Below are 19,752 nucleotides of genomic sequence, written 5' to 3'. Positions count from 1 at the left end.
ATCTTAATCAATCTGTTCTATCCAAAGTAGACTGCTTTTTAAAGTCATAATGTGTCAGCACACACACTTTAGATCTTGTATGGCTAAGCATACAAGTATAATAATTTACACTTTCATACACTAAATCTGGAGGAATGGAGGACAAAAGGGACATGGAGTTGAACTTGGAAAGTGGGCAAGGGAAGTGAAGATTGATCGACACTCCTTTTAGTTCTTTCACCAGAATTAAAGCAAAAGAGTAGATCATTAAATAATGGCAAAACAACATTTAAATCTTAAGATGTCATATCTCTTCCGTCTGTCCTTTCCTGTCTTCCCTAAATAATAAATAAATTGGCTTTTTAAAAATGGAGTGTCTTAACTGGTTCTACATAGCTAATTAAATGTGGTTTTTATCTTTTTTCTTTCCTTTCTCTATTCCTGTCTCTATCATACTTTCTTTGTATCTGCAATACTTAATAGCGCCTACTAGTAGCATATCACTGTTTGGCATGTTGATTATTGCCACTAAAGGGATGAATTTAATATACTGATTATGTAGGTTATTTTCTGATTTGATAAAACGCCTGTCCAGTTATTTCCTTATAGGTGGCAATATTCTTTTGCAAAGGAAAGATCAGAAATGGTCGGTCTTGTTTTATTTTGTAATTGTTGATCAAACTAGTGGCTTGTCAAATAATCCATTATTCATGAATATGTTCTATTCTGAAATGTTGCTCTGGTTGTCTTAATTACATTTAAAAAATTGTTTATACAGGCAAAAAAAAAAAAAAAGATTATAAGTGTTGGAAGTACCAGCAATAGCAAATCACAGACTTTACCAGAGGCTATTCTTGCTCTGTCTCAGCATCAGGAAACTAAAGCATATGTTGGATGTTAGCCTGGGTGTACACAATGTGTCCTATTTATTCAAGGTTTCCTTTGAAGCCACAACTTACAAGTTTGTTTCTTAGGGGTACATGTCAGACTTCATTTAGCATTTGTTGGTATTAGGATACTCCTGAATAGCAAAAAGGCAACATTTTGGGGGAAGAATGTGGCTGCTATCTGAGCAGTGATCTGTCAGTTCCATTTATGTAGCTCAAGGAAAATTGGAAAAGAGGCACTATGGAGAAGCTAATGCTAGGATCTTGCGATCATGCGCAGAATTATTTTAAAGCACTTTAAATGAAGAATTAATCTCCATTTAAATTGTACATAACTCATTATGTTAAGAACTAGGAAAAACACTAAAGCAAAGATCCAGCTGACCAGAATATTACAATCAAGTGTTTAGAAATGCTTGCTAATTCTAAGTGGCAGAATTCTTTTTAGGATGCATTATTTTGTATCTTTAGGTTCTTGCAGACTTTTTTCTTTACATATTTTGCCTTGAAAGATGGGTCTTAAGTGTATAAGGAAAATTTGTATTCTCGAGTCAGTCATGAATTTAAAATTTTAGCGTTTTGTTGATCCTGCTCTTTATTGAATTTGCTGTTTATTTTATGAAAACATAAATGAGCAGGCACTGATTTTGTGACTGTATTGCAAGTCACTGTTTTGGCAAATCACATTTGATTGGTTAACATCTTGTTCCACAAATTTCCAGTATACTTGCTGGGATATAAGCAATTGTACTTCTTATAACTTTGTATTCTCCGTGTTCTTATATGTATTCTGTCCTGAAATATTTTAATATGGAGCTTATTTAAAGGTGGAAGAGAGAACCTTTCACAGAGGGTTTAGCTTTCCTTGTTTACAGCAAATCCCATGAGAAATCCTTCCTAGGCACACATGCACATACACACAGAGACGCACACAAAAAAAATCAATGTAAAAGAGTAAAGCATTCATTAAGCTGTCAAAAATGGAATAAATGCTTTTTTTTTTTTATTTAGGCTCTTGTAGCTATTTTTCCTAGAATTTGAGTGTGTCCTGAATTATGAAATATTATACCTTTATAATTCATATTTGACAAATTAATATTTTGAGTGTTGGGAGCTGTAATGGGGTATTACCCTATTATAGATGCAGACAACTGTATGACTTTTTTCTTCCCTGGATATAAAAACTCTTTGACAGTTTGTCACTAAAAAGGTTTTCTATAGGTGAAATACATTGCTAACCATATTTCTTGATATTTCAAAATTGAAACTAGATGAATTAGAGAAGCCTTGCAGACACACTAACTGTAGGTATAGCATGGAAAAGACTGTCTATATCCACCATGTCCAGGTGCTTTCAAATGCATTTTTCCTATGTTACATATAGTAAAATTGTATGTAAAGTCCTGAAGAGAACGAGTAGCCTGCTACAAGAAGCCTTATAAAGGTATTATTGGCTGCCTCTAGTGGAATACACGTAGAATGAAATACAAGTCTTGCTTTGACTGAACCTATGGAAATAATAATATTTTTATTTTCCGAGGTCAATATAAATATTAGTGGGGAAGATAGAAGCATAATCTGTTATAAAAGGTGCTTCTGAATTCCCTGATAAAATCTGCTGGGTCTCTGTTTACTTGTAAAGCTTTTCAGTGCAGAGTCGTTTGTATCACATAGTGCTTTATCCATCAAAGAGCTTTTTTTATCATTTTCAAAAGGGATAAAATCAATAGCTTAAAATGACTTGCATCTTTAACCCAGTTTTCCTTCTGTCAAAGGGTACAACTATATAGGCGTACCTACAGGAGTAATAGTTTGCTCATAACAAAAGAGACCGTGCATTCCAGAGCACTTTTTTTCTTTCTTTTTTTTTTTCCTTCTTTTTGCTGGAGGCGTCGTTCCCAAAAGCATGCAGATGATAACTGCATCTCCTGCTGTACCTGTAACAATTTAATTGTGTAAGTCAGCCCAGTCAAGCATCCCCAGCTTATGACTGGGAGACATGAAATTCATTGTCATTATTGTCCCTGTCATTTTGGATCATTATATCCTGCTGCAGAATTTTCCTCACTTCAGTGCTTTCTTACCTCCAGGAACCAGGGATTATGGCTGAGGTTGGGGTGGGGGCAGGACTGTGAACTACATTTACCTCAGGGGAGCCACAGATTAAATTGGCTTTGCTCTCTGACTTGCTGGATTCATCTGTTTGTACGCTGTGGGTTTAAGGTTGGAAACGATGAATATTCTAGTGAATTCTATGCCTTTTTTTATGCTCGTATAAGCAAAGGATGATTTTTTTTGTCCCTTAAGTGAATGGTGAATAATTCTTCAGATCATGTTACCAAAAAGATTTAAGATTATTCTTGAGCAAAATGACATTATTTGCACATTGTGCCACAAACATCTTAGTATTCCCCAGCGTGTCATGGCTTTGGGAGGAAAGACTCCATTGAAGCATGTAACTTTGCTGTAATTTATATGTGTGCATTTTATGTGAACCTAACAGCAGATCATTAGTTAATGGGCATATTGTTCCATATTGTGGATATGAAAATATATATGTTGAAGGAGAGTTGATTGTGCAGTTTCCGTCGTGCTACGTTTTTATGAGATTTTAAAGGTGTTTAAGTGTTTGTTTTACTCCTGTAAGGACTAATACAGCCTAGCTACCTGTCTGTGGTGCCAGGTGCCTTTGGGGTGATGGAGCTCACTGAGGCCCAGGTTGGCCCAGCTGATGGAGCAGCTCTGGGGCATAACCTGAGGAGTGGGGAGGGAGAGGGCCATTTGCAGTGCTCGGCGGTGCTGTCGCCTGTGGTGTGGGACCTGTGCGTGTCATCTTTGCCTGTAGGGCCGGGGCCGGTCCCGTCCAGACCAGTGTGGGGCCTGGTGGCCTGAGGAGCCGAGGGGCGTAGCGCACCAGCCATGTCTCGGCCGGCGAAGGCCGCGTCACCCCGGCTTTTCTGGCCTGTTTCCCTACCTATGTGTGCACTGGACTTCTAAATCATATGTTAAAATGCTGTTCGATTTTCCCCATCAAACGGCCTGGGTTCTTCGGGCAGCCGCAGGGGCCGTTTGAGCCCTTCTGTGGATGTGGAAACGCTCGGCAGGCCGGGTCCGCCTGTTGCTAGGCATCCTCATCGCCATGGCACTGCGCTGTGCGCGCGCTCGCTGTGCTGGGCTGCGGCCTCCTTGTCCCGCCGTGCCGCTCGCTCCTCCGGTCCTGTTGCTTCCCGGAGCCCCCGTGGGCTTGTCCTGGGTCACCCGGCCGCGGCCACCGTCCCTCCGCAGCGAGCAGAGCGCAGGCAGCTCGTGGGTTGACCGATCCCTAGCTGATCCAGATCCTGAACAGCACGCTTTGCGCGCGCGGTGGAGTTTGCCCCAAATTTGGGACACCGCAAACACTAGTTGGGTCTCGTGGCCCGCTGGTACGTGGCGAGCTGCCCTGACGTGGTCGTGCTGCTGCCCGGCGCCGCGGGACGGCTGCGGCAGACCGGCGGTGACAGTTGTTCGTTGTGACACTTTAGCACCGTTTCCATAAACTGACAATGACAATGTTTGGTTTCATTTTAACACTGTGCTTTTACCTACACTGACACTGCAATATGATTGCAGTGACAAGTTGAAGGCTGATACAAAAGAAGTGGGAAACAACATAATTACAAAGCAGTAGCACAGAACAGTAATTCCAAACTTTCTCATTTGGTATGCCAGGATGTTGTGTGAGGTTTTTGTGTGTGTTTTTTTTCATGCTGGTATCTTAGCTTTTGTACTATAACATGGCAGTAGACTTGATTGGCAATGAATATTCTTAATCTATTGTGATTTTTAAACAACCCAGAAACAAGCTTTTATGGGCCTCCTTGGTTTTGGTTGTATTCATTTATCTATAACTCTGCACATAAGTTGCAGTGTATTGTACTCTCATTTGCCAATCTTTATCATGATTCTGTCTGGGTTTTTTGTCCCTAGGTGCAATTTATTTGATTACAGCTTTCTTCATTACTTTAATCTTTCCCTATGCCAATAATCTTCAATTCCTTTGGTTCCTTAAGTTTGTCTTGTAAAAATAGTAGTTATATTACATCTTGGGTGGTCTTTGCTGTGCACTCAAGCTGTATGTGTTAAGGTTTGATTAACGTAGTTTTTATTGGTAGATGAACATTAGTTCTTCCAGACATCTGAGAAGTGGAGCCTAAAAGGCAGATGCTGATAACTCCTATGAGTGATGGAGGTGAAGAGGTAATGTGGAAGGCTTTCGTTCATTTTTTCTTTTTGTGTGTAGTCTAAGTTTGTGCTAAATGGAGGAAGCAGCATCTTATTTTAAAATATGACTGCTACTAGATTATTTTAAAAACTTGATGTGTCAAATCTTCAGTTTGATTGTTGGAATAAATTACCTGTGAATAGGCCAGATTGTAGGCTCTCATTTCTATTGCTCCTGTGGAGTGAGGACTAAAAATAAATACATTTTTATTTTAATTCTTTAAGCCTTGACCAAGTGTTTTTTTAATTCTTCTTCCCCAGTGCAAAGTGCATACTTAGATGTGTATTATTCCTCCCACTTGAGATATATTTCAGCAGTACAGATAACCAAGTGGAAGGCAGAACTCAAATTATACGTGATTTGTGTAAGAAGTATTAATAGCCTGGTGTGATTTGCTACACTATTATATGTGGGTGTAATAGAACTGATTTAACTGAGTCAGAATGATCTTCCCTCTAACACAGTCCAAGAACAAACAATATGCATGCTATGTATCCTAGAAAGCCTGTTGGTTTTCAGTGAATTTTTAACCTGACTTAAATGTCATGTGATTCACAGAGCTAAGAAATGGTTTCAGGTCTGAGGGCTTTTTTTTTTTTTTTTTTTTTTTTTTTTTTTAATGTGACTTGTGACTCATGACTCAAATTTGATGTTAACCTCTGAGTTTATTCTACTTATGTTTGGGAGAAGAATCTACTGACTTCTTTCTCTAAGAAGTCTGGAAAAATTTTTACTTGCTCCAGCTGATTCATAATCACTGAATTAGAATACAGCAAATTTCAGTATCTACAGCAGATGTTGAGTTCCTGTTTTAATACTCATAATAAAACTGATTATGTGATTAAACACTCTTTATTAAAAAATTAGAGGGTATGGGCAGCCCTGATAACTTCTAAGTTACGTATAATTCTGTACTAATTATAGATCATGAGCTTTAATTTGGAAAGGGGTGTGTATATATATTCAACAAGAAAATTTTCATGCACCTCAGATAACACATCTGACTTCTTGCACTGCTTTTCTTTGCTGTGTGAGTGCGATTATCTAGTGCAATGCTGCTGGAAGAACATAATTTGTCAGAATAGAAACATACTTTTTAAAATAACTTCTGGTGTATCAGAGCTTGTGGGGACAATGGGTGTCTCAGTATTATTGTGATGCAGTAATATGCCTCTCTTGATACTGCGTGATAGGTTTTGGGGTATGTTCCAAATTCAAGGGACTGCTTTGTGAGAGGCAGTTAAATATTTTAGCCAAATAAATGGAGTTCACTGATAGCAGTCATGGAGTAACAAACAAGCAGGAAATTAATTTGTGAGCGTTTAGCTTGCTGTTATTCTGTGAAAAGAAAACAAAAAACCCTACCCGTTTGCAGGGCTGTATTATGTGGAGAGGCAGAATTGTGAATGTGTTGTGGGCCTAGTTCTCGCATTGACGTATTTCTTTTAATTCCTGCTTCCATTCAAAAGAAGCCTGGTAGGCTCCTCTGGGGAGAGAGATGCCCTCTTGAGAAAGTTCATTAAGACTGTCATATAGCTTCTTGCATTTCTAATTCTCCCTTAAACATGAAGTCCTCAGCAATATCTACATAAGCCTAGTCAGAAAAGCCTGTGAAGTGAGGGGGGGGGAGGAGGCTTTCGTGTCTGCTGCAGTGACCAGCCTGCTCTTTAAAGCAAGAAGTCTGGCTCGTGTTCCAACAGCAGAGCTGTAATATTATGCAGTTTTGCAAAGTTTATTTGGGGCAATCACTACAATGTTTGTGCGTATTTAAGTGATTGTGTTCCCAGCACAAGAGGGATGCGCGACAGCAAAATTTTACTAGTTAGCATAAACAAAATGTTACTCTTTAGGACCAAAAAACCCTTCTAGCTTCTTAAATGCAGTCACAGGCTACTGTGTGGTGTTTATCTGTAGCTGAATAGACAGTTCCAGAGGAAAAAGCTATTAGCAAGTTTGGATCTAGCAGAGGAAGAGTAACTATCTCTGCAAACTATCTTGCATAGGCACACAAAGGTCAAAAGCACTCTGGTTGTATGGGGCCTTATTACGGCGGCGTCAGTGGAAGCAGTCACCTTCCTCATCAGTAGTACAGTAGCCACAACCACTAGACCAGCCTTCTTAATTACAGGAGATCAGGGCTGGGATAATTTGGTCCTTCTTAAGTGTTAAGGACCTGTTGTGTCAAAGATGATGTGTGATTGATAAAATACATTTATTTGCAATCAGATGTAGTACCAGAATCCTGGGAGCAGCTTTATGTACAGGTGGGTAATGGTAGAGACAGGAAGGATCTGCATGCCCAGTTTGTTAAATTATAACTTGCATGTTGCGTGTAGCTATGTAAAAACACAGATAAAAATATTTATAAAAAGTGACATTTGTACATACAGTGATAGAAACTGTCGTGATATTTCGCTTTGGCAGGCACTACTGAAAAGATTCTTGGGGTTTCAAACAATTATCTGCTTACATTGGTTTATATTTTCCTTAATGTTGTAGACCACTATTAATAGAATAATTTCTTTCTGCACTTTTAGGCAGGAATTGGATAAAAGTAATAGATGTCAAAAAAGTGGCACTGTACAGAATATACTAGAACCAGCAGAGTGCATTATTCCAATTAACCCTGTGGTTTTCAAACAACTCTACTAAATCAGTCACAAACAAATTCGTACAGTCTGTGGGCTTTGTTACCACTACTGGCTGTGTTTCAGCATAGATAAAAATAAAATTGAACGTACACTATGTGCACTCTGTGGGAAGATTCTTTTGGTGCCAGCGGAAGCATTGTCTGTTGATCTTTGAAGAAATACAACATTTGTTACGAAGGAATGAAAATAGAATTTTCCTAAATTACAAAAAAGAGAAGAAATTATAAACCAAATGGCATCACTGTTGGCCTTAAAATGGTTTAGAACACACTTAGACAAAATGTCTTCGTGCACTAAATGTCTTCACTAGCGTGCCTCTTAAGAGTAAAGTGTTTTTTTCCCCCAAGAGGATTCAGTGTCACTTTAATGAAAGCGGTTAGACCAGTGTTTCATTGACAGCAAAGTCAACTACACTTAATGAAAATAAAGTGATTGCAGCATTGTTACTGTGCAATGAGCAGGTGACAACAGTAAATAATGAGGTGGAGGACTTTTTTCAGTTTTTCTTACCGTAAGTATCTTAAAGGATTTAGGCATCCTCTCATTTTCAAACAATATCATAGGAGCTGTGAAGAAACTCAGTATGGTCGTCGGTTGACTCTTGGCCATGCCTCAGCATCTCTGAACGAAAGCCTGCCTTTGATCACCTTTGAGATGCATCCATCTGAAGACGCGCACACCCTCACTCCCAAGTGCTTTCTAAACTGTAGCCCTCAAGCAACACGAGTGGAGCGGCAATGACCTCTCCAGGGCAAGGTGTTACTGAACATCTGTTGTTGGTGAATGTCACAGTTATAAATCCACTGTATTGCCCACAGGTTGGTTGTGATATCTTCAGCAACTCACTTGCATAAAAAAGCCAAATTACTTCATCATAGTAATTTTTTTATAGTCAGTTACTTCTAAAGTTTTTAATTTTTTTAATTGCAACATCTGGAAGAAACTGAGGGTATGCTAGAAGAGTTACCCCAGTAGCAGGGGGAGCTGCTTGTTTGTTTTGTTTGGCTTTAAAGTGACTGACGTAAAAGCCGACGCGTGCAAAACTATCTTAAGTAGATAATCTAGAACCTGCTCTGTGAGCATTTGGCTGTCTTGCCGCTTATCACACAGCTATGCCTGATATTTTCCGGGAATATTCTGACTACAGTAGTAGTACTAGTGTCAAGAAAGCTTTGTGCCTCCTCTGAGGAAAATTAAACTTTGGGTTACCTTGGGATTGGAGGATCTTGAACTTACATGAGGTGAATGGTGTTTAACTGAAAACATGAAAAGGCTGAGATGCAAAACCTTGGTTTTGCTTCATCCTTTCATTCTTAAGAGTGATAAGGATCATCTAGGTACCAGAACACATACTGCTCTTTCTGAAACAATGATTCTTGACTAGCATGCACATAAATAACTGATTTTATGTTAAGTGGTGGAAATTATGCTCTGTGATCTGAACTGCGCTGTAGTGAGAGTTGCTCTGACTACAGTACCTTTCTAATCGGTGGTCAGCGTGGAAGCAGCATACATGACAACCACTTTGGGCATCAAGGAACAGATAACTGCATATAAAGTGCAGGGGTTTAATATAACTGCATTGGGAGGAGGGGGATGTGCTTGCAAGGTGGAGGAATGGAGGTTTGAAAAAGGGGGGGGAAGCTTTTCATGAGTATAAGAAAATTACTGTACTTGACAGTATGTTAGCAAACTGAGGTATCATTCCCCACGGATGATAAAACTCTGAACTAAGAGGTCACTCTCTTCATTTGTCTCAAATCTAGATCTCTGCAGAGCTCTGCTGCTTATCCTAGGAAAAACTCGACTCCCACTTCAGATTATATCAATCTCAAGCCAGTGGATTTCCCCCAGCCCCCCCGATAAGTAGTTAATCAAGAACTGGTTATTTCCCAGTCATCTTCTGCAAATATAATACAAAGGCATTCAGAATTCCTTCTGGACAGTTGAGACTTGAGTAGTAGCAAGGGGGCTTGCCCATCAGAATAATGATGTGTGAAAATGGTGAGAGTTTCAGAGAAAGCATGAAAATGTTATTTTGAACACAGTGGCCCAAATCCTGAAATGTGTTGAGCGTATCCTTAGCTTGCTCTGACATTACAGGAATTAGGAGTCTCAACAAAATGCTGAGCAGCTCTTGGGTTTTAGGCCTAATAAGCAGTTATTACCTCTATGTTTGTTCTTTTTGGAAATTATGCCTGCTCCTCCATTACTTATTCTGCAGATTAGCTTCTCTGGATTGCTTTTGGCCTAGACAAATAAGTCACAAAGCTGGGAAGAGGCAAGCCTGCAAAATTTAAACAATAAGACTTCCCACAGACCAAAATTAATACTGGCTGTAGCTGTAAATTGTGCTGCTTTTGTGTGATGAATCCACATTCTGGATCAGCCATAGGAAATCTGTTAGTATCGGGTGCCACCTTATGTATTGATAGCAGGAATAAATTGAGGGAGGATCGAAAAGTAGATGTGGAAACCTTGGCCCTAAGATCCTTCTACAATAAATGAATAAACTTTACTGCACTGAAATGGGTAATTCAGGGTTTCATTCATAAATAGGTGGCATCTGTGTTAGGGCAGTGTTTTTGTTGTGCTGGATTTCTTGTCCTGTAAAGCCAGGATTTACAGCATGCTGTAAGTCAGGCTTCTGGGTCTCCCAGATAGAGAAGCAGAGTAAAGAGGGATGTCTCCAGAACATCCCACTTCTGAATGCTTTTGATTATGAACTAGAGGGTTATTTTCTGAATTATTTTAACTTATATGCTGTATTCTGCTGTAATTTGAAGCAGCTGCTGTAATGCAGCTCATGGCTGTTTGTTCCCTCCTGCCCCTGTATCTTTCCGCTATCTAGTGCTCCCTTTGCACATGAGATGCTGTACATGCTCTCAACCCTTCATTAAATGTTAAGGTTTGAGGTAGACCTCATAAGGTCATTTTATCCATTCTCCGACACTGCTGCAGCATAAATGTTGATGCTTTTATTTAATGATTTGCCTGCCACTTCTGACAGATGGTTGTTTAGTCTTATGCATCTCCCGTGATGGAGCATCTGCAACTCTTCTTGACATCTTGCTCAGTTGGTTTGCTGTTCTTTTCTGCAGTTTATTCCGGGCATTGTTTGGTTGGTTGAACTGGAGTTACTGTTTGTTTCTTCTTCGGTGCTTTATCATTTTACCGTTTTTGTACACTTAGCATAACTTTTTTTGGAGTTGAAGACTGATTGCACTGTATCATCTCAGCTGTGTTAGAATGAGGAGCTTGGGGAGGGGAGCAGAGCCCGCAAGGCCATTGATCCCATCTTTATAACTTTGCCCTTTTAGCTAGTAACAGATGATTTGCACGGTGGGTCAAGATTGCACAGACAGAATGAGAAGGACTAAATTTTACATAAACCATTTATACTAAATGTTTGGGATGCTGGCGACATAAATCAACAACAATATCTATTACAAATTCATCACATTATCAGTATTATTTTTGATGGAAGCAACCCAAACACGTGGGAAAGTGAACCATAGCTCAGGAAGTTTAGCCCTTTCTTGTAAATTAATTATTCAGGACACACAGAACCTGGCTGTTTCAATGTAGAGTAATTCTTTCCAGCCAACATCCAGGATTTTAACTTCAGTGGCAATAATAAATAGGAAAAGTCTCAGGTGAAGCCAGTATTTTAAAGTAATTAATCATCTTCCCCTCATGGTCCCTCTGCCTCTCTCTTGGTTTTCTTTAACGAGGGAATTTCGGTAATAAATCTTTAATGATATATGTTAAGAATCCTTCATTAATTCTTGTCTGCTTATTTCTCTTTTCTTGATGGTTTTATGTTGTATGTGGTGAAGTGAAAATGCATATGAAAGAAATCAGTTATAGAAAACTGATAGTTTAACATAAGAATCTCGTTCTTGTGCTTCCTCAGTGAAGGATCATTCCTGGGACTTTGCAGTGTTGTGTAGTGCAGCTGCTAATGGGGACTGGTAATAGCAGTGGGGCTGCCGAGCACTCGGATACTGTGAGAATTGCAGCACGACTGCACAAAGACATGGTTTGTCTGCTCCTAAATTGGAGGTGAATTAATACTAATTCTTAATTTCCTAACACACGAGATGTTATGTAGTCTCCGCCGCTGCGAATGCCCATACGGGTAAGTGCAGTTGCGTTTTTCTGCCGCTAAAATAGCAGTTTAATGCTCTGCCGTAGACGAGACAATATATCTTTAAATAATTCCTGCTAGACCTGACCAGCCATCACGTCTATGCAATGTGACAGGGACAGATGTGACAGATCGGTTCTGACACACTTCCATAGCACGAGTCAGTGGCTGGAGGTGACTCGTGTCCTTCCTCCGCTTCCGTCCCCGCTGCAGGACAGCACAACGACGCACGAATGAACCTCGCCATCGCCCTCACTGCTGCCAGGTACGGCGCTGCCACAGCCAATTACACTGAAGTGCTGCGCTTGCTCAAGAGGACGGACCCGCGCAGCGGCAAGGAGCGCGTGTGCGGGGCGCGCTGCAGGGACGTCCTAACAGGTGGGTGGGCGGCTCGCGGGCCTCCTGCCTCGCCTGCCTCCGTCCCGGGGCTTCGCGGCTCGGGAGCGGCGGCACTGCGCGCCTCTGCGTTGGGACGCGTGCGGCTCCGTGGGCCTGACCGAAAATCTTCCGCAGGAGCGTTGCCGTGTTCCAGTTCAATGCAAAAGCACAGCTTTCTAGGGGAGCATATTGTTTTCATTAAAGAAACGGAAATAATAAAATGAAGGGGGAATGGGGAGCACAGATGTTTGTAAATACCAATTAGCTGACAAGGAAGACATCCTTCCAGAGTGCAGTGGCATATCATTAATGTCAATCATCTTTAACTTCTGTCAGGTTTTCACTCAAATCCTGGTGCTTTGGCAGGGTAGACTAAGCTTTACATCCAAACCCTTCTGTCAAGCAAAGATGACATTGTAAAATGCTATGTGCTGTACAGTAATAATACCATTTACCAAGTTCAAGAGTTGAGACTGAAATGTCTCTTGAGAGGCAAATTTCAGCTAAAAAAAAAAAAATTATTCTACCCAGTCTTGTGCCCTGTCTTCACAGATGAAATGGAATTTTACTGCAAAGAATTCTCTTTCAAATGTGGTGTTAAGTCAAAGCTTTGTTAATTTTTAAGAAATAATTCCAGCTGTTCTGTTCAGACAAACAGTATACTTTACAGTAGGTTAAATTCATAGATAGATTAATAATCCCGAGTGTCAGTGAGCAGGAAAACAAATGGTGTATGTGATTGATACTATTTTCTTTCACAGGGCAGGAATTTGATGTCAAAGCCAAGTGTGTTATCAATGCTACAGGACCTTTCACAGACTCTGTGCGCAAAATGGATGATCAGGAAGTACCAAACATCTGTCAGCCAAGTGCAGGCGTGCATATTGTCATGCCTGGTTATTACAGGTAACGATATTCAAAGCCTAAACCATTTGTAACAATCTCTGCTGGTGTCTGTAATAAATAAGGTTGCGGAGATGGATTTGCAGTTTTTACGGTAGTCTCAAATGCATGCTTTGCTTTTTAAAGAAAGGATGCTGGCACTGTGCCTATTAGAATAATAATTTTATCTATTCAGAAAGAGCCCAAGTCTTGTAGTTCTTACTTAAAGCTCAGCAAGGCAAAACTCTTGCTGAAGTAGAAGAGGGTTTAGGCAGAATATCTGCTACTGATTTGTGAAGGGCTTCTCTTAGAATAACGAGTTTTACAGCTGAGTGTACTGACTGCTTGTTATAGCCCTCTTAGAACACAAATACCATATATATTTTTTATATGGAGGTGGCAACATCTCTAGAAGGTTTTTTCTTTTATTAAATATCAAACTCCATGCAATGACTATCTGCCATTAAGTTTTGCCACTAATACGATGCTGTATTATGACTCCAGTTGTAATAAATATGAATCCAGCATGTACATAGTACAGAAAATAGTTCAAAAGAACATGTTTTAGTTAAATCCTAACATTGAGGGAAAGCAGCATGAAACATCGAACACTGAGAGGTTGGGAGGAATACTGTTTTGTATGAAGGAAACAATTATGGAGATATATAAAGAAGAGGGGCAAAAAATAGGAGGTTTCTGATATTATAGTGGGAATTAATCTAGACCAGTTTTTCTGTAAATGAGATCAAATCAGTGGAAGTCAGTAATGCTTCTGTTTGCATCAAAATACTTGGAGACTACAGCAGAATTCATGAAGTAAAGAAAGTGTGGTGTTTTTTATTGTTCGAAGATACAGATATTGAATTTGGTATCTTCTCTTTGTGCAGTTTTGTGAAGAAGGTATATTCAGCTGCCTGTAGGTAAATTCGGGCAATAAAGTTTTACCAATTTTGAGTCTTTAGTCTTAAATTCTGACACAGCTGTGGACATGAGCCCTCGCAGCCGTGCTTGCTTTTGGTAGAAAGGGCTTATCTCCCTCTGCTGACCCCGTTAAAGAACACGTTTCTGTGGCATTCTGTGAACATGCTCCATGCAGATTCCTTTTGCCTTTTTCTCGCTTGCTGCTGCTGCTATACCAAATCCTTTTCTACCAAATAAGACTCTTCAGTTGAAGCTCAAATAGTACGTGTGGTTTCTGAAGCCATTAGCATTCTAATGGAAATTCACAGTTTATAGACTTATCCCAATTCTGTTGATACTGTGCACTTATAATAATAATAATAATGCCTTCTGTATGACCACTGCACTATTATATGAACATAAATTTAGACTTCCAGTGCACACGTTGTTTTTGCCCAGGTTATCCCAATAGCACATGACCCATGGGCTGTAATATCGAGGCTTTTTTTGGCCTGGTGTGAAATTGCTCCTGTATTCTGTTGTTTCCTATGTGTTTTCCACCTGAAAAATAGCAAAATGACCTGATAGTTGTCCTGAAGAAGTAGCAATCAAGAGAAATGGGGTTGTAATCCTGGTTTTGGCATGTAGTGTGCAAGGAGTACATGTGACCCTGCACCAAAAGAACATATAATCATATGAAGTAGATGTTTCTAGACTTTGAATTGCTATGTAGCTTCAAAGAGAAGATGGCTTCATATACATGATAGCTCTAATTTATGTATTGTGTAATAACCTAATAATTTTAATTGGAAATCTGGAGAATTCTTTTTCTGCTTGTTCCCCAGCGTATGGCAGCATGTGGGCATTACTTTTCTTGTAAAATAGTATCTACCCACATACTGCCTCCACAGTACTCCCGATCAGATAAAACTGCACTGAATTTCCTTTAAGTAGCATAGCTACACTAAGGAACTGTCTGCTAAATACAAAATTCTCATGGTATTTAATCTCAGTTGTATCAAGTGTCTGCTCCTGGTGCCAAGTGATTACTCCTGAATGAGTAAGATTGTCATTTCCTTGTGTCCATTTGCCTTGGCGATAACTGTTTTGGAGAATCTTGGCCTAAGCTCACACGTTGAAAGCTTTTATAACAAACGAGTAGATACTTTTGTATCTAAACATAGTGAAGAATTTATAAAATAATGTTAACAATGCATTTATTTCCCACAGGATTTCTACCTTTTTATGTTCTTCATTAATAGTCCCAGCATTAGTCTTCTCATTAATTCTATTTTTAGTATACACACATCTATTCTAGTAGCTGCAGTAAGTCTCTTTCGCTCCTTATCGCTTAAGTATGTCATAATTTTTCCTGCCAAAATGAGAAAGATGGGGGACTGGGGGGAGGATTTCAGCTACCTTTGTGCATTTTCTGCCTGAAATGTGTATATGTATGAAATACTTTCTAAACTCTTCTGACAAACTTCAGATGTTTTCAGTCTTTCTGGAATTTTGCTATCCACTGTACATTTCAAATTAATAACACTTTTAAAGTTGAACTTGTGGGGTAAACCTTAGTTCTACTGTCTTGAAAGTCACCTCTTCCCTATTTAATTGCGTTTGTGGTGCTTTGGTCAAATACTTCAACTGGAAGTTTTCCATATCTCTTTTCTGCTGTCTGTAAAATGTCACATTCTAAAGTCTACCACGTACTGACTTCAAGCTTGACAGTTCTGATCTGTTCTCCAGTTATATCATTCTATTTAATTTTGCTGCCACACAGTTTTTATATATATATAAGACCATAAAATGTATTCTGTTTTCAAGTTTCTTTCCTCATTTGTCATATATTCTACATATATTCTCCAAGTTGAATACACTGCTTTTCTGAAAAGGAAGCATATTTAAAAGTAGAGATTATGCTCCAAAAAAATCCAATTGTTTTAAACCATCTCTTAAATATCTTATTATAGCTTTATCATTAGGCTTGTAGAGGGCTAAGTAGCTTGATGTTTGTTCTGCTGACAGTCACTTCAAACCCATCTGTACTCTAAGACAATTCGTATTGGCTCCTGCAAATTTCTAGGTAAAGTCATCGTTTTCCCTTCATATTAAAGTTTGCAATCCATAACTTTCCCATTTTAATAAGTCTCTTAAGATTAGTAGAGGAATCTTACAGTGAGTGGTTACTGCTACAGCTTGTACTACAGTGGCATCCATTCCTTACTGTTAGGAATTCCTGTCCTGTAGAAATGTGTGTTTAGAAGGTATGCACTAGTCTGGCTCCGGCGAGATTCCAGAACAGCCAGTGTCCTTGTGTGAGGACACTCCTGTTGGATAGGAAATGCCTTCTAAATTTGTTTCAGTGGCTTTTCAGGTATTTATACAAGATGGAATGAACATAGCTATCGGAGACTGAGAGAGTTCTTCCCTGGATAGCCAGTAGTCATTAATTAATTAAATTAATTGGCATATGGAAGAGACTGTTTCATCCTTTCTCGTCATTTCACTATCATCTGATTTGTAAACACTTCCTTTCATAGGTGAAAGTTATCTTCAAGTTTCTTCTTGTTTCTTTCTCATGTTTTAACTGTTCTTACCTAAATTGCATTTAAATTTTATTCATACTTTTGACAAAGTATCTGTTCTAAAGTTTTCTGACTATTCTGATATTGTATATTAAATCTCTCGTTTCCTCTGTCTCTAAATCAATAGCTTTTTCATTTTAGAAAGTAATCATTTGTCTGACGTGATTTACCTTTCACAAATCTGTGTTGACTTCCCCTATTAAATTGTACTTCTCCAACTGTATGCTTAAGCTGTCTATAAATATCATCTAAAAAATATTCTAATATACATGCTATATATGAAATTTTCAGCTTCTCTTCTAGCCTTTCCAGATATTGAAAACTTATCTTCAGTAATCAGTTTAGACTACCTAACAATGAAATAATGACTGATTCAGCTTGTATCTGTCTTAAACAGGTAATCCATATCCAACCAGTTCTTTGTCTACTTTCAGCTTATAGTGTTAGTTACTTGAGTCCATTGAATTATTTCTCTCTGGTGGCTCTTATTAGAGTCTAAAAATATACCTCATATCATGACTATTATCAGAAATAGATGCAGAACCTGAGGACTGCTAAGCAGACTGCAAATGTTTTTCAGGAACCAGAAGTCCTTGTAAATGAAAGTCAGTGTCTGTTCTTATAGAAGCCCTATCTTTCCTGAAATATAAGTAAAGCTGTTAAGTAAGATATAATTTTGCTTTCCTTTGTGCATGTGGATTTTCTTTTTTAAGTTATACCGGAAAATGCTGATGCATAAGTTAAAATTCCTTATACAGACAACTACTGTTTGTTTGTTTTTTTCGTCCTACTGAATCTCTTTTTCTTTTAATCAAACCATGGATTTCAGTATAGGATTGCCATAACAAGACCTAAAGTATTCAGAATATACTTCTGAATGCTGATCTGAATCCCTTGGGAGGCTGCAGGCTTAACTTCCAGTTCAGTTGGCAGGTCTTTAGCAAACTCAGTTTGTAGCATCATTGAAAGTTTAGTGTTTTTTTTTAATGTACTGACAGTGCTCATGACTTTAATCTTGTTCTCTAGTTTTCTTCCTTTTTGTTCTTACTACTAGCACTCACACCTACCCCGTGAACCTTTGCCTTCTGTGAATGAAGGTTGCTACAAATGTCACGGGACGAGGGGGTTTGTATGTCTACATTTCTTTGTCCTCTATATTGGAGGGCAGCTTAGTGATATCCCAGGTTACCAGTGCTTGGTCTTAGATTTGTCTCCTCATATACTTGAACTCGTGTTTAGGCGTATACATGTATGCACACATCAAAACTGAACTAGAGATCTGTTCTTAATTCTTCCATTCTAACATGCACTTTTTTGGCCTTACCTTTCCTTCATTCCATAATACTGTCTTCAAGTTAATGCTGTTTTAGAATTTACAGATTTTTGTGTTTAAATTTGTACAAGCAAGACTTCCAAGGGTGAACGGAGATGTGAGATGCCAAAGGCCTGATTGTTTGATCTAAAGAAGCGGCCTTCATACTTGTTTAGGACACAAATTCCAGTAACATCTGAGAGTTGCATTAAAGGGCCTTATTTCTCAAAACTTCTGGGACTACCTTTTAAAATTGGGTCATGGCAACTTATGAAGTAATAGCTGATCACTTCTTAATCTTTTGGCCTAAGAACAAAAATAATGTTCTAATACTTCTAGCAGGGGTAGGAGGTGTGTAAGATCAGACTCCTCACCTTCATTGTAGTGATGCCTGATGTGTTTTGAATGTGTCTGTTCTCCATTTCAGCCCTGATCACATGGGTCTGCTTGACCCAGCCACCAGCGACGGCAGAGTGATTTTCTTCCTGCCGTGGGAGAAGATGACGATAGCAGGGACCACAGACAGCCCAACTGATGTTACTTCCCATCCGATACCAACAGAAGAAGATATAAACTTTATTTTGAGTGAAGTGCGCAACTACCTTAGTTGCGATGTTGAAGGTAAACCTTGTCGCTGTTTTTCACTGGGAGGCTACTGATGAGTCCACAGTATTTCAATGCGAGTAAATGCTGCTTGTCTGAAGTTCTGTGTGACTGTGATAACTATGGTTCTTGTGCATCTGGGTCTTTCTAACACAAGTGGGACATGAGTGTCATCTTGATCTATGTTTCAGAGCTGTAAAATGATGCTTTGCAGGATATTCCTGCACTGCTTGGGCTGCTTAAATGGAAACCAGTTGATATTAGAACATTTAGATTTCACATACCTTTCAGCTACACTGCCAAGTCTGCTGGTCTTTCTGGGTTGCAAATGACAGTTTTGTGGAAGTGGGACAGTTCAGTCATACATCGACACAAGTGCATCAAATCATTCACTACTACTTCTTGAAAGAAGAGTTGTTTTGACTTTTCCCATTTTTTTGTTTTTATTTCTGTTTTTCTAAGTACTTTATTCTTAACATTTACTTTTCTTGAATTGATAAATATCTCATAGGGTCAGCTGTCAGTTGGAGAGGGCAGTATAATGGGTAAAAAGGAAACTTACAGATAGCACTTGGTGATAGCTGTTCCACTCAGTAGTGGGCTGGAGAACACCAGCTCATTTGTTGTAAGACACTGGCCCTTTTGGATTCAGTGTGTTGGTTTGAAGGTGAGAGGCTTCATATCTCTTTGCTATGTCTTTGAGCCATCCAATTTCCGTTGTAGTGAGGATTTTTAAATGGTTCTGTGAAAGCCCTTGTGCTCCTAGATTTCTCTTGTAGTAGCAGCATTAAAATAAATCTGAAGAGCAGTCTTGTCAGGAACATTACAGCATCTTCTACCCTAGATTTAGGAAGCTTGCTCTTCAGAGGTTGGAAATGCTAGATTATTTGTTTATTCTTCCCTCAAGTGGGTAATTGATGACTCTATTTTGTATAAAGTTAAGAAAAACAGTCTTTACAAAATGCACCATTAAGTTTCCTATGCAGAAGTCAATATAAATAAGTGTGATAGGCCAGACAGGTAGCTTAGACTGAGTTAGACTGTGAATAAGACAGAAATTTCGCAAGGTATTTTACAGAAGTACATTATGAAGTGTTTAATGCTTTAGACGGAAACCTACCTAGGTGCACGCTGTTTTTCACATATGCAATTAGCAGTGTT

General features: G+C 39.1%; 1 protein-coding gene across 4 annotated transcripts in view; it reads left to right on the top strand.

Moving 5' to 3' along the window:
• The window catches only part of GPD2 (glycerol-3-phosphate dehydrogenase 2), a 65,819-nt gene that overhangs the window by 32,953 nt on the left and 13,114 nt on the right, over positions 1-19,752 (top strand). For all 4 annotated transcript variants that reach the window (XM_026103025.2, XM_026103026.2, XM_064514529.1 and 1 more), the window contains exons 7-9: positions 12,142-12,306; positions 13,068-13,212; positions 18,416-18,609. In XM_026103025.2, the coding sequence (XP_025958810.1) occupies positions 12,142-12,306; positions 13,068-13,212; positions 18,416-18,609 (504 nt within the window). The remainder of the gene's footprint in view (positions 1-12,141; positions 12,307-13,067; positions 13,213-18,415; positions 18,610-19,752) is intronic.

Source organism: Dromaius novaehollandiae, chromosome 7 (genome assembly GCF_036370855.1).
Source record: "Dromaius novaehollandiae isolate bDroNov1 chromosome 7, bDroNov1.hap1, whole genome shotgun sequence".
NCBI lineage: Eukaryota > Metazoa > Chordata > Aves > Casuariiformes > Dromaiidae > Dromaius > Dromaius novaehollandiae.
This window is presented reverse-complemented; position numbering and strand designations above follow the sequence as displayed.